The sequence below is a fragment of the Kryptolebias marmoratus genome, linkage group LG5, assembly GCF_001649575.2.
Source record: "Kryptolebias marmoratus isolate JLee-2015 linkage group LG5, ASM164957v2, whole genome shotgun sequence".
Classification (NCBI taxonomy): domain Eukaryota; kingdom Metazoa; phylum Chordata; class Actinopteri; order Cyprinodontiformes; family Rivulidae; genus Kryptolebias; species Kryptolebias marmoratus.
Genome location: NC_051434.1, coordinates 9,578,803 through 9,592,184, shown reverse-complemented (window position 1 = coordinate 9,592,184; position 13,382 = coordinate 9,578,803). Strand labels below are relative to the sequence as shown.

Sequence of the window (13,382 nt, the reverse complement as noted above, 5' to 3'; positions counted from 1 at the left end):
GTGTTTTAGAGGGGGAACAGATTATTTCAGACGGCTGAAATATTTGGTTCCCCCCCTGGTAACTTTTGCAAAAAAAGAACAAATGTCTCCAAATTCACAGGACTTGTTGTCCATGATGAGAGGAATAAACACAGTTAAGGACTTTTTGGTAAACTATTTTTAATTTTTAATTTAATTTTTTTTTTTTTTTTAATTTTTTAAATTTCTTTTAAAATAAACCTCATCTCATCAACTCACTTGTGTCGCACACACTTGTCAGAACCCAGACCTAGAAGGCTGGCTATTTATTGACATTTTCATGAGCTTGGCTTGTTTTATGAAAAACTTGGTTTTTATCTGCGATCTTTAATGGCAAACAAACATCCTCCATTTCCTTTTCATGTGGACTGCAGATCAATACCACAAAGATAAGAATCTTCTAACTAAACAGCACAGTTGTCCAAGTTGAGTTTACTTGCATGGTGCTCTGGTTTCCTAACTTAAGGCTATTTAATAGGTTGTGAAAACCAACCAAAAAAATAAATAACTTTTAGAGCTAACTTGGAACAGTTTATTTAAATGACTGAATGGTCTTTTCTGCCCTTCATCTGTCCAATCTGAAGAACACTGGTAGCAGTTTTAGTAAGAAAAATGAAACATAAAACACGTACATGAATTGCCTGAGTTGGATTGGTAGAAATCATATGGATTAAATAAGATTTCCTGTTCGTTTATGTTCTGTATTTCCTTTAATTTGTTTGATTTGCTTATAAAAAAAGGTAGCTATTGTGTCAAAATGTTGTTGTATACCTTTTTTTAAAACTGTTTTCTTGGTGGGTTTGACAAGTGTAATGAGCAGTGTCTTAAACACCAGCTGAGCTTAACTTTTCTCTGTAGTGATTGCCTCAGGATCAGACACACCCCGTGCCTTTGTATCTGCAGGTTTCTTGAAACAAATTACACCAACATTTGCTTCTTATGGGGTTTTGCTGAACAGCTGTAAAACATTACCCGTCAAGTTTTAGTTGCGTACACTGGATCTCTCCGTGAAAACTCTTCTATCCCACAATAAGCGCCGGTGATGTGGCATGCAGCGGGCTGTGGCTTTGGTTTGAGACCGAGGTGAGGGTGTGGACGGAGGGTGTTGCGCTAAATGAGACTCTGCTGCAACCCTTCCTCAATGTGGTTCCCATCAGGAGAGAGTTGCACTTGTGGCAGAAATTCCTGCCTCGTAGCAAAATGCCTTGTCTGGATTCAATCAGATCAGCTTCTGCCACAACATGCAAAGAAAACAACGAAAAAAAAGACACGCTACGCTCTAGGTTCGATGATGTTCTGACTTTGTGGAAGGTGTTATTTAAAACCAACAGTTTCTTTATCAGACAAGATGGCTTAACTTTGTGAGCCTTTAAAGTGACAGCTCATATTTTTTTCCAGTGGGTTTCTGTGGACAGGTTATGAACAATTAGTTTCTTTCACAAACTAAGGTTATTTAAAGAGCTACAACAGGTTCGATATTACCTGGTCATAACCTTTCCACACAACATTTTGTTGAATTTTACACCAGGAGAGTTTAAACACCTATTTCCCCTAGTGTTAGTTAAGGACCTAGTCTGTGTTTTTGACCCAGTTTTAAAGTCTAAAATAAATTTAGAGCTTGTAAGCGAGTCGTTCTTCCTGTCTCAAAGTTTGATCCTAAGACATGGTTAATATACGCCAGTTTCCTCTAGCAGCTCCTCTGCCTCCAGTACATTGTCAGCGAAGCAACATTTAACGACAGGAGAAAAGATATTGAGTACGGAGGGTCTGGAGGAATTTGGTGCGTGCTTGTGGTGCATGTCAGAGAGGAAAAAAACAAAAAGAGGCAGACTGTGGGAGTCAACATAAACCACAGAACAGACAGGAGATAAGCAAGAAGGGAAAACTAGTAATGCTAACTAAAATGACAGTCTTATAAAAAGTTGTCCACAAAAGGGCAAACGTGACTCATGGAGGTGCAGAATCTGATGCTCCCGCTGGGGGACCTGCACTTCCTGTCACATCAGGCTTTACTGAGTCCAGATTTCCTGTTTGCCTGAGAGGGGAAGATTAGACAGATATCAAAGTATTTATTCACCACAAAGCAAAGTGTTTATTTTTCCCCTCTCTCTCTCTTGCTTTAGCCGTCTTTGTCAAACACTGAGGAAATGCAGTCAGTTATTGGACACAACACTTTATTGTAAACTCATCTTTCCATCGTGCCTTTTTCACTTATGTTGGTTCATAAATATGCTTGTTAGTGGCTGCTTTATTTTAATGATGTAGCTCAGTCACTGAAGTGGTCATCTAGTCCTCTGTCAAGCCTTTCATTGTCCCACAGCTCTTAGTCCTGATTGGCAACATCACGCCGCTAACTGAGATTACCACAATATTTAATTCCAAGGTCAATCCTTTTTTTATTGCGCCATCTTGTCTTTTCATGGCCCCTCAAGAGTTCTGTTTATGTGCAGGATGGTGCAGGCATGTGCCTGTGTCAGTGCAGAAATGTAAAGTAAGAATCCATGCAGCTGCTGCCTCGTAGCAGTCGGGTGGGTCACCTCTGTCAGCAGAGGAATGCTCCGCTCACTCAGCAGTTTTTGCAAACACCCAACACACTCCCAGCCTCTCAGAGACAGCAGCGTGTGAATCTTGCTGACATCTTTGCATTTTCTTTTTCTTACATAGGTTGAATTTGTCACTATAAAATTGTTGGCTTCCATCTTGACGACTTGTAATATAAACCGTGGCCTTGGTTGTATCTTATTTAATGAGCGTGTTTGTCACATCTGGAATACAAACTGTTAAGATGATAAAAGCTCTTGAAATCCAGCTTACTGTATCTGTAGAACAGTTTGACTTCAATATTTATAAATGTTGAAATATCTAATAATATTTTGATTGCTTTATTCTTTTATGTAGCTTTAACCTGTTATGATAAAACACAGAAGACAGAAATGGCACCACCTGAGCACTAAATCTTCTATTTACAAGACTTAATTTCTCTTTCTCTTCTTGTTTTGTTTTCAGAGGAGGTTGACTACAGTAATTTTGGCAACAACACAATAACTCGCAGGAAGAAGGCAGTGGTAGCGCTGCGCAACAGCGACGTCAACCGCAAGCGTCCTCACATCCGCATCGGCATGCCGCAGGACTTCCGTCCCGTTTCCTCCATCATCGACGTGGACATCCTGCCGGAGTCTCACCGCCGTGTCCGTCTGTACCGTCACGGCTCGGACAAACCCCTGGGCTTTTACATTCGAGACGGAACCAGCGTCCGCGTCACGCCTCACGGTCTGGAAAAAGTCCCGGGCATCTTCATATCCCGGCTGGTGCCTGGAGGGTTGGCGGAGAGCACCGGACTGCTGGCGGTTAACGATGAGGTGCTGGAGGTGAACGGCATTGAAGTAACGGGAAAGTCGCTGGATCAAGTGACGGATATGATGATCGCTAACAGTCACAACCTGATCGTGACCGTCAAACCGGTGAACCAGCGCAACAACGTGGTCCGCAGCAGCCGGATCTCTGGCAGCTCTGGCCAGTCGTCTGACAGCGGCGGGTCTACCGGTTACCCAAGTTTGTCGATGGGCTTGGCACGAGAGACGACTTCTGGAGCACACGGTTACAACGATGACCTGGAGAGTGATGAGGACACTGATATCGTCATCGAGAGCCGCCTCAAACGGCCATCCCAGCGGTCCAACGCCTCCTTGGCATCCAGCGCATCTCGCACGCACCAGCATCCTCCGACAACATCGTCAGGTCCGGCGACTTCCCCGAGCCCTCCCTCACGTCCGTCATCAGTGATCTCCACGGCCTCCTTCCAGTCTCAGACGAGTCTGAACGGAGGGTCCCATCATCATCACCGCCACCACCAGCCACAGCACCACAGCAGCCTGAGCCTCCAGCTGCACAGAGACCTGAACCTTAAGCACAACCAGCAGCAACAGTCCAAACACAGCGAGCAGCAAACGCAGCCCCTGCATCACGGCAGCAACCCAGCCCTCCGGCACAGCAACGGCAGTCTGCACAAAATCCTCACCTCTCTGAAAACGGACCCACGCCACAGTCTTGCTCTTCCCAAAGGAGGGGTAGAGGAGGATGGCACCGTTATTACCCTATAATAACTACAGATACAGAAACAGAAACATGCCGGCTGCTCAGAGACTGAACTGGAACACCAAGCCAGAGGAATATGAGCACATGTGCTTTTTGTCACATACTAACTGTGGAACTTTGATGGTTTTTACACAATTAATAATAGGAAGTTTACAGCAATGATAGTTTATATATATTTCTTGTATTTTTTTTTGTTTTCTTGTCTTACATGCAAAGATTCCTGTGTTGTATAGAAGCGTCTGAACAAATTACTTGTGTTTTTAGACAAGTCGTCTGTAGGATAGAGTTCTGAATGTACCTACAGCCTGTTATTGTTTCTTTATGACCACTTATTAAGATCCTTTTCTTCATTCTTATTACTGGGACCAACTTCTGGGTTGCTTTGGGACATTTTTGAAAGAGCAAATCTATATTACTTATATTCTGGTAAATGCCATGTTGAGTTTTGTTTTTATTAGATCTTTTATGCAATGATGATTGTGATCAAATCTTTGTATCTTATTAAATAAATTATTCTATCTCACATTTATACAAACTAGAAAAGTGTTTTAGATTAGTGTTTTTAAAAGTTTGAACGCCATCACTTCCACGTTAGAACGTCTTTGTTGTAGCGCCTAATAAACCTGAAGATCAGCAGCATGTGGGAGATTTTAAATAGCTTAATAAGTGATAAAGTGGATTGAGGTCCTCTTTCACGCAGAAATTTAATTTAGATGTCACAACGCGATTTGAAAAACTATATGAAGGTTAAATTCCTTTCGTCGGGCTCCATCAGTTTATCGTTTGACTTTTGGCAACAACAAACCTTCAGCAGGAATGCACCTTTATCCTGTGTTGAGGCCCTGCAGCGGCAAACTTCTTTCACCTCTCTGCAAATGAATGTTTGCCTGCCGTGTTTACTCAGGAGGCCAGACTACTCAGACAGCTAATAGATCTTTGACATCAAGCTAATTCGCACCGCCAATCAACAGGTCCTGGGTTAAGCCGGAGAACAAACATCCTAACAGTCACACGCGGTCATTGTTTAGGCAGAAAACAGGGGAACACGCGGCAGGTTCTCGCATTTAAAAGCAGATTGGGCGCTGGCGTGTGGGAGGAAAATGGGTTTCTTAAATGTGGTTTGGATGCAGATTTATTATTTCAGGTGTGAACTGGTTAAAACCAACAAAGGATTGTAAAAGAGTGAAATAAATTAGAAACTGGAAAGAACTTCAAAAATAAATTTAAGTCTTCTGCTCAGATGTATCTGCAAGTATGTATATTTTGTACTGAATGGCATTAAATGCTATATCTATCAAAATGAACTTCTCATTTATTATCTGTTTATTGAAAGGTGATCGTAGAGGTTATCCTTCTGCATAAAACCACAGAAGCGCAGTCATGTGGTAATCCTGGCTGCCATCTGCTGGCTGATATTTGAATGGCATGTTGGAGAAAAATGGTAACTCAAAAAAGAAAAAAACAAAAGCTTTGACTCCTGTAACACAAAGATGTTCTGATTCATCACCCTTACCCCATTGTGAAACACTTCAGAGCCCAATATATCACAGAATGCTCCTATGAGTGCAAAAATCCCACTTTATATCAGTCCAATTACTTCAATGTGAGATTAGGGAACATATTTTAGAAAAGTGTTGCGCTATCGCTTCAGAAGAACTTGACAAAAAGCACATAGGATTTCTTCTGGCAGGAACGGCAGCTTAAAATGACACAACTACACCATTCAAACTCCACTCAAAAGGCCCAGGTGAGCTGAGATCCAAACAACTTTTTGCTGTGAGGTGACACTACTAACCACTAACCACTGCGCAGGGACAGAGTAAAATGCTGTGCCACAAAATAAGGCCAACCAGGAGCACCAAAAACATTTTATTAAAACAGAATAGAGCACTGCACATTCAATTTAAAACAAGTTAAATCAGTTTAAAGCTGCAAATTGTCATTTCAGTTAGAAGAAAAAAGAATACAAGGTCAAATCAGGTCTTCAAGGTCAATTTACATCAAATCTCACATTCATTTATTCAGATTAAACTCTTCTTTGAAGCTATTATACAGAGAAATCTTGTCAGACTTGCCTTCAAATGACTTTAGATAATATGATAACTCATGATTCTTTTTATATTCTGTTTTGTTTTTCTCATTTAAATTATACACAGTTTCAAATAAGAACTTTGTCTAAGGGAAATTAACATGTTCAGCTGTTCATGTTACGACCGAGCCGGCTCAACATGCTGACTCAGTTAACTAAACAATGGGAGTCATTTTATCTTTTGTTTTGTTTGGGAGGGTTTTAGGCAGGAAAAGATCAGATACTGTAATAACCTTTTAGGCTTTCATGTTTATATTTTTAATTTAAAACATGAGCTAAAACCATAGCATTCAAAATTATAGTATGACCCTTTTTTTTACATAATTGTATTCTACGTATGCATGAAGGCACAAATACTGATTAAATACCTAAATTTAGCTTTATTTGAAAAGCGAGAATTAGACGAACGAGTCGGTTCTTTTTCATGAGTTGACCCAAATGTTCCGAATCCCGAACAAGAGCTGGAAATCCCACCTCTTTTTTCAACGCTTTTCTCGAGAACATTTTTGACCTTTGAGGGAACCCGTCCGCTGTGGGGCGCACGTGACCAGGTCAGTTGACAAGGCAAAACACGGCAGTAGCTCACCAATAAATAATAATAATAAAAAAGCAGGCGACATGGAGCACCACCGGGTCGACAGGGTGGGCCTTCTGTCCCCCCTGGAGGAGTCCAGCGCGGAAATAAGCACGGACAGCGGCATCGTGTCCCAGAGCGCGAGCAGCTTGTCCATGGTGAGCGACATCCTGAGCAGCGGGACCGTGTCGCAGAGCCCCAGCTTCGGAGCGGCGGCTGCAGCTAACGCTGTCCCCCTGAACCCGAGGCTGAACGAGGCGGCGCAGCTCGGGACAAGCGACCGGCGAGGCTCGGAGCAGGACGACGAAGTCCTGAGGCAGACAGCCCTGGAGTACTCCTCCTACGTGAAAGCGACAGCCGGAGAAGAGGTTGGCGGAAGTTCAATAAATCAACACGAGCTCAGCGGCTAAGTTAGCTTTTCATGCTAGCTCTTTGTTTATATCCATCTGCACGGCTTGCTGTGGATCAGCACACTCCTGCTTTTAGGTTTTCCTGTAAATATAAGTCTCTCGCTTCCGAATGAACTGGTTTTAAGATATTAGAATAACCAGCTGAGTTGGTTACAGTAAGTTAAACAAGTTTATATCAGAGTGACAGTGATTTTATTGCCCAACCAGCTCACTCCTGATGGGACATTAAATGGACAAGCATGACACCAGGCTGTCCTCATAGAGAGACAAAGATCCCTGTGTTTTAAGCTCGTGGTTATATTTTTCACACAGATTTAAAGGCACAGCATTTCAGCTAAAGTTAATGTGTATGGGGGGCTGTATCTGAGAGATAGAAGCTGGTCACATAACTCTGAGACATGCTTACAGCAATCAATAGTTTTATCTCTGCACATGTTCAGCATGTCTCCATTTCTTTTCTTCCAACTCTTTTGTCCTGAAGGTCCTGTGCTTGGAGAAAAGCTTGGAAGAAATGCTGACAAGAGTGGATGAGTTTGTGGGGATGCTGGATATGGTAAGCCGGAGCGGTTTGTGAAATGGCTGAGTATTTAGTATAAAACTTCATTCAAACTGCATTTTTGTTCCTTTTGTATTTTGACCCCTAGATTCGTAATGATACCTCCCAAATAGTGAACGAAAATCTGCCAAAAATCCAACAGAAGTCTGATGAAATGAGACAGATATACAGAAGAATTGATAAATTAGAGGTAAGTGATTATTTTAAAGATTCTGGATGAAATGTAGTTTAAAAAAAACACACACATATGTGGCATGCAGAGGTGTATTCAAAATGTGTGTGTAGTGCTTTAAATCATAAATAAATGGTCCAGATTGATTTTAAAAAAGTCTTTTGAACATATTCTATTTACAATCTGTTTATTTTTCACCCGTAACACAATCACTCATACAACGCCTTTGGTTCTATAGTTGCACTCAGTGTTTGCAGGGCTGTTTGAGCTCTGGGAAACTTTGACACATTGTTGGGCTCAAACCTCATTTCATCTGACTGGAAAGCAGCCATGATGCTTTTGAGACATATCTCTTCTAGTTTTATGTTATGAGCTAAAGTAACTTGGTGTGTCACAGCTGAACCAACAGAGGTGATACACAGATGAACACAGCTTTAAAAAAATGAGAAAGTAGCAAATAAACATTAGTATTAATGAGCAACCATGACCTCTGGAGATGGATGGTTGCCATTACTACCTGTTAAATTTGACTTCATTTGTTTCAAGGTGGTTAATAATTTTGACCTAAACAAAATGCTGCGTAACCAAGTGGATCCTTTATAGCTGTGGTCTGCATGGCTGATATGTGTCCCTACATTTGTTGATGGTTGTGTGTCGACCAAGTAAGCCGATATCTCTGCATCAAGCTGACATTTAGGCATAAATGACATATAACTATGTGGAGAGTCTTCACTAAAACTCAGATCTGAGAAACATATTTGATGTTTTTTATAGTCTGATCGAAGCTAAAGAGTTATTAACGACTTTAAAAATAAATTTTCTGTTCAAAACTAATTTTCGGTACCTCTGTTTTCTTCATTTTTGTCTTAATTTTTTGGGCTTTTTAGTTTTTTATCTCTAAGTAGTTCACTTTTTCTTTTATCCAATAGATAAGAGTTTAGGAGTCTTACTGGAGTTCTTAAAATAATCTGGCTTGTTGATGTTGGGCTCTGGTGTGTCTGCAGGCCTTTGTAAAGATGGTGGGGGCCAACGTCAGTGCAATGGAGGAGCAGGTCACGCAGGCGGAGGGGGAGCTGGGAACGCTACCAAGCGCTTTTAAGAAGATCCTTCGCACAATGACAGTCCCGGGCTTCCTAAATGTATGAATTCATTCCCGCTTTGTCAGTTTGTCATTCCATATGGTCTGATTTCTAAGAGTGTTGAGCTCCAGGATTTATTACATATGATTCTTTTTACCCATAATGCTTTTTTTTTTTAAACAGTCTTGCAAAGCTGATGTATTTCTTTCTCAGTGGAGGCTAATTAGGTTTAAAACGTGTCTGTTTCCTCACAGAAACAGGCCAGCCCACGACGATCAGCGCCGCATCAGCATCAGCATCAGGAGATGCCCAGCGTGTTCCGGACAGACGATTATTTCACGTCACAGCCAGAACAGTGACGGGACGTTTAAAACGTAGTCCGGTTCTGACCTCAAGAGGCCTGTTTGGTGAAACTGTACAGACAACTTTTACTGCCATCCTTCTGAAGAGGATCTACTGGTGCAGCCGACTCAAACGAAGCAATAGGAGCTCTCTGAACAACTCGCTGAACGTCGAGAGAGGACATACTACGCTCTTGGTGGTGGGGTGGTGTTTTTTTTCCACGCAGCAGCAAGCACTGAACTGTAGCACCCTGATTTTACAAAGTGCCTAAATGGGTCTTGTGTCTTTCAGATTTGCTTTGCGAAGACAAACATGTCAGATGTTAGAATTGGGACAAATCAGGATAAAGTCATCCTGCCTGGCAACAGGACTGTAGAGATGGTACATCAGAAGATGCTGTTCAGACCTTTTTAGATAAACATGAAAAATGAACCCAGCTCCTTTTTTTGATAAACCACATTCTTGTCACTGGTGTTTGTAAAGACCTGCACGCTGCTCTGGGCTAATCTGTAATTCTGTGTGTCTCCGAGCAATATTGATATTACCCGATTAAGCATTTAACGTCTTCCAGTTCAAAATATTCACTTTTTATCTAGCCTCATCTCTCTGACTGTTGACGACCATTAATTTGCTGACATTATAATGCATCTTTGATGGCAGCTTTAAAAAAAAAAAAAAAAGCACATGCACAATTATTTGTTTTCTTTTTAGTTTTGCAAGTCCAACTAATAACTAATTGTTTTGCACCACAGATAAATCTTTGATTTACAGCTGAGGGATTGTTGGATAAAGATGCCAACAAGGCAGAAATGTTCACTGCTGTGATTTATTAGTTGCCAAAATTGTTGTTATAGATGTTACATTTATGTGCTAATTTTGGTTTACATTTTAAAAATATATTTAAGACAAGTTAGCTTATATTTGATTATGTTAATCTGCTTTCTTTTTAAGTTCAATTGGTTTGTGGCCTTACAATCAATGGTTTGGTTTGTGCTGTAAGAATGGCTCTAGAAGATGGAGACAGCTTTTACAGTAGAAAAGTTTAGCATTTCAGAAATAACAATGTCATTTTGAATACGTTGTGGCTTGCCTGCCTGATTTTCTACATAAAGCTTTTAATTTATTACATAATAAATATCTTTGGACACAGCAGAACCAATTTCATGTCTATACCAGATTTTTAATACATAATACAGACTAGGAATTAAATATAAAGAATAGATTTAAGCACTTGACTGTTCCAGAAGCTGTAAACCTAGTTTAAGTGCTGCCTGACAGACTGGATCGGCACCATTTATTCGCCCTCGGCGCGCTGGAGAAGGCGGTGTCAACACGCGGTTCAGTTCAGGCTGGACGTTAACTGTGTTTATTCTTCTCATGGTGGACAACAAGTCATGTGAATTTGAAAACATTTACTCTTTATTTGCCAAAGTTACCGGGGGGGGGCTTCTGAAATAATCGGTTCCCCCTCCATAACATGGGCACAAAATAATTGACCATCAAGTCCTTAACCAGCACTGTAAACCGGTTCGTGCGCCGGAGTTACAAAAAGGAACAGAGCCGCTCTGACCGGGCAAAATCCTCCCAGGTGATTGGTGTAACTCGCAGTGACGTCACTCCCGGAGGAAGCAGCGGGAACACAGCCGCGGATTCACGCTGATTTACTCGCTGTTGGACAAAGTAAGCTAAACTAACGAACACGGTAAAGTACTTTTTGAGTTAGCAGCTTCTCACAAGGTGCATTTCCCGACAGAGACGAGCGCTATGAAGAGAACTTGGCCGAAAAACGGTTCCGAAAAGGAGCTAGACTCTCACTCGTGCTGCTGGCTAATGGTGGAGGTGCGGAAAAGTTAGAAAGATCATGTTATAACTCGAAACAGCGCCGGACATGACTTTAATCTATTTAATAGTGATGGTCAGACGAAGCTTTGTGAAGCAATAAAGCTTTCCAGACAATATGTGTTTAAAAAATAGTTCGTTTCTCGAGTTTTAAACTGCTCGGCAGCTCCCCCTGTTGGTCAAAGTGTGAGACAAATAATGAAAAACATGAGTTAACAGACAAGTCCTACATTTATTCAATGTTTACATTTTTAAGGTTGGTTTCTAAGGTATTGGAACAACACAACTATAGTTTATAATCTTGTAATACATTTTTAGTTGATAGGAATGTAGATGTGCAACTGTAAGAATGGACACTATATATATATATATATACATTGATATATAGATGTGTATGTGTGTAATTTGGTGTTTTTATATATTTTCTTCTGGCTTATTGACGTGAGATTTAAGATGCTGGAAGGATATACAAACTTAGGGCAAATATAAAAGTTTTTTTACACTTTGTTTTTAGTTCTGAAGGCAAACCTCAGACCTGAAATAGTTCAACTCATTTATGTTTTCTTGTACCTTACATGTGGCATCAGGTTTGTTTAATTTACTCAATTATTCATTTAATTTTTAAGTTTTCACAAAAAAAAACTTAACACTGGTGGAAAAAAGTCAAAAGTTAGGAGATTTGTTTCAGCTTCTTGATCGTTTCTGTAATTTTTTGCCCGTGGCTTTATGTAAAATTCTCCTTCCTGTTCTGAGCGGGACTCAAAACTTCAGTTCGATCGACCCATCATTACTCTTTAATCATCACTGTAATCGATTAACAAGTAGTCACTGGATCGTTTTGTGTTTCCTAACTAAAAGGCATCTCATTTAGTTTAATGATTAAAACGTTTGACTTTGCAACGATCTTTTGTGTTTGACAATGCTGTCAAACAGTAACGCTTGTCTAAAAATAAAAGCAACGTACAATTCTGTCTGTCTTAAAGGTAAATGTTGATTAAAAAGGGCAGTAAGAGGGATTTGTAATCAGCACCCGAGTTTAATAAACCCTTCTAAGTTTGACTTGCAGATTTTTATTATTATTTTTTTCTTAATGTTCTTGTTTCTCTCAGATCCAAAGATTCGGACATGGCTTGCAACAAAGAAATATGGCAGAAGATTGGAGAAGGCTTTGTCCTCGAATATTATAACCAGTTTGACAATACCAACAGGATGGGACTTGCTCACCTTTATGTAAGTCTTTTGACAAAGAACCTCAGTGTCATCAGTGAACAATGATCTCTGCATATATGCAACACAATGATTTATGGTTAAAGAGCATTTTAATGTGCATTTTATGAACAAACTCTTTATTTTATGTCCTCAGGCTCCTGATGCCTGTTTGACCTGGGAAGGGTCACCGTTTCAAGGGAGAGAAGCCATTGGTAACAAACTAGTAGTAAGTATGTTTTTACAAATCTTGCAATCTAAAAGTTTATATTTTTTATTTCTCTTTGCCCTTTGATCACAGTGTTTTTGGGGCACTTACTGAGCAGTTTCTAACTTTGTAAAGAACATAATTCCTGTTTGTCTGATGTTATTGTTCAAGTAAAATATTTCTATTCGTTCTCATTTATAGAGCCTGCCTTTCAAGCGTATTAAACACATCATCACAGAGCAAGACTTCCAACCAACAATGGATTCTTGTATTCTTATCATGGTCTTTGGACAGCTGCAGGCAAGTATTTTCTTTCTAGTTAACAAGTTTAGGTTGGATCACTTAAAACTTTATACACAAACATCTAACACAGTGTTTCAGTATGTTTAGCTTTATTTTTTATTTTTTCCTACAACAGGCCGATGATGATCCACCAATGGCCTTTCATCAAGTGTTTATGCTGAAGTGCCAAAACTCTGCATGGGCGTGTACAAATGATGTGTTTCGGCTGGGGGTGCACAATATCCCAGTGTAATTGGTGGGAATATTTGTCGGCTCACACGCATTGCATCTTTTGTCGTCACTGAGCCTGTTGGAACAGAAAACTGTATGTAAAGTTCATGTTTAAAAGTACATCGATGTCATTTGCTGTTAAAATGTAACATATCAAATTAAAAAATTTATTACTCTGAACTACGGTTTTGGTTTTCTGTGTTTTCACTAAGAGTTGCAGAACTGTATGCTATAGCTATTTAGGTAAATAACGTGAATAGATACGAGTCAAAAATGTTTCA

The 13,382-nt window shown here is 40.3% G+C and overlaps 3 protein-coding genes across 4 annotated transcripts in view; all 3 read left to right on the top strand.

Annotated features, from left to right (window-relative positions):
* The window catches only part of pard6gb (par-6 family cell polarity regulator gamma b), a 30,764-nt gene extending 25,351 nt beyond the window's left edge, over positions 1-5,413 (top strand). Inside the window, exon 3 of the mRNA XM_017419493.3 lies at positions 3,025-5,413. Within this exon, the coding sequence (XP_017274982.1) occupies positions 3,025-4,118 (1,094 nt within the window). The 3' untranslated portion in view covers positions 4,119-5,413. The remainder of the gene's footprint in view (positions 1-3,024) is intronic.
* A 1,330-nt stretch (positions 5,414-6,743) lies between these two features.
* bloc1s4 (biogenesis of lysosomal organelles complex-1, subunit 4, cappuccino) lies at positions 6,744-10,484 on the top strand. Its single transcript, XM_017421169.3, has 5 exons — positions 6,744-7,144; positions 7,668-7,739; positions 7,831-7,932; positions 8,919-9,053; positions 9,248-10,484. The coding sequence occupies exons 1-5, from the start codon at positions 6,821-6,823 to the stop codon at positions 9,350-9,352; spliced, it is 738 nt and encodes a 245-aa protein (XP_017276658.1). The 5' UTR covers positions 6,744-6,820; the 3' UTR covers positions 9,353-10,484.
* A 399-nt stretch (positions 10,485-10,883) lies between these two features.
* LOC108239622 (nuclear transport factor 2-like) lies at positions 10,884-13,281 on the top strand. 2 transcript variants are annotated; one of them, XM_017422430.3, is made up of 5 exons: positions 10,884-11,015; positions 12,284-12,404; positions 12,538-12,609; positions 12,790-12,888; positions 13,007-13,281. In XM_017422430.3, the coding sequence occupies exons 2-5, from the start codon at positions 12,300-12,302 to the stop codon at positions 13,121-13,123; spliced, it is 393 nt and encodes a 130-aa protein (XP_017277919.1). In that variant the 5' UTR covers positions 10,884-11,015; positions 12,284-12,299; the 3' UTR covers positions 13,124-13,281. The 2 variants fall into 2 exon arrangements, with proteins under 2 accessions (XP_017277919.1, XP_017277927.1); XM_017422438.3 differs by having other exon boundaries at positions 10,921-11,037.
* Positions 13,282-13,382: the final 101 nt, after the last annotated feature.

Excerpts from the sequence above, each read along its gene's own strand:
- LOC108239622 (XM_017422430.3), top strand. The coding sequence starts at position 12,300 with ATGGCTTGCAACAAAGAAATATGGCAGAAGATTGGAGAAGGCTTTGTC. Across the intron at positions 12,405-12,537 it reads TGGGACTTGCTCACCTTTAT|GCTCCTGATGCCTGTTTGAC; the intron begins GTAAGTCTTTTG and ends TTATGTCCTCAG. Across the intron at positions 12,610-12,789 it reads CCATTGGTAACAAACTAGTA|AGCCTGCCTTTCAAGCGTAT; the intron begins GTAAGTATGTTT and ends TCTCATTTATAG.
- bloc1s4 (XM_017421169.3), top strand. The coding sequence starts at position 6,821 with ATGGAGCACCACCGGGTCGACAGGGTGGGCCTTCTGTCCCCCCTGGAG. Across the intron at positions 7,145-7,667 it reads AAGCGACAGCCGGAGAAGAG|GTCCTGTGCTTGGAGAAAAG; the intron begins GTTGGCGGAAGT and ends TTTGTCCTGAAG. Across the intron at positions 7,933-8,918 it reads GAAGAATTGATAAATTAGAG|GCCTTTGTAAAGATGGTGGG; the intron begins GTAAGTGATTAT and ends GTGTGTCTGCAG.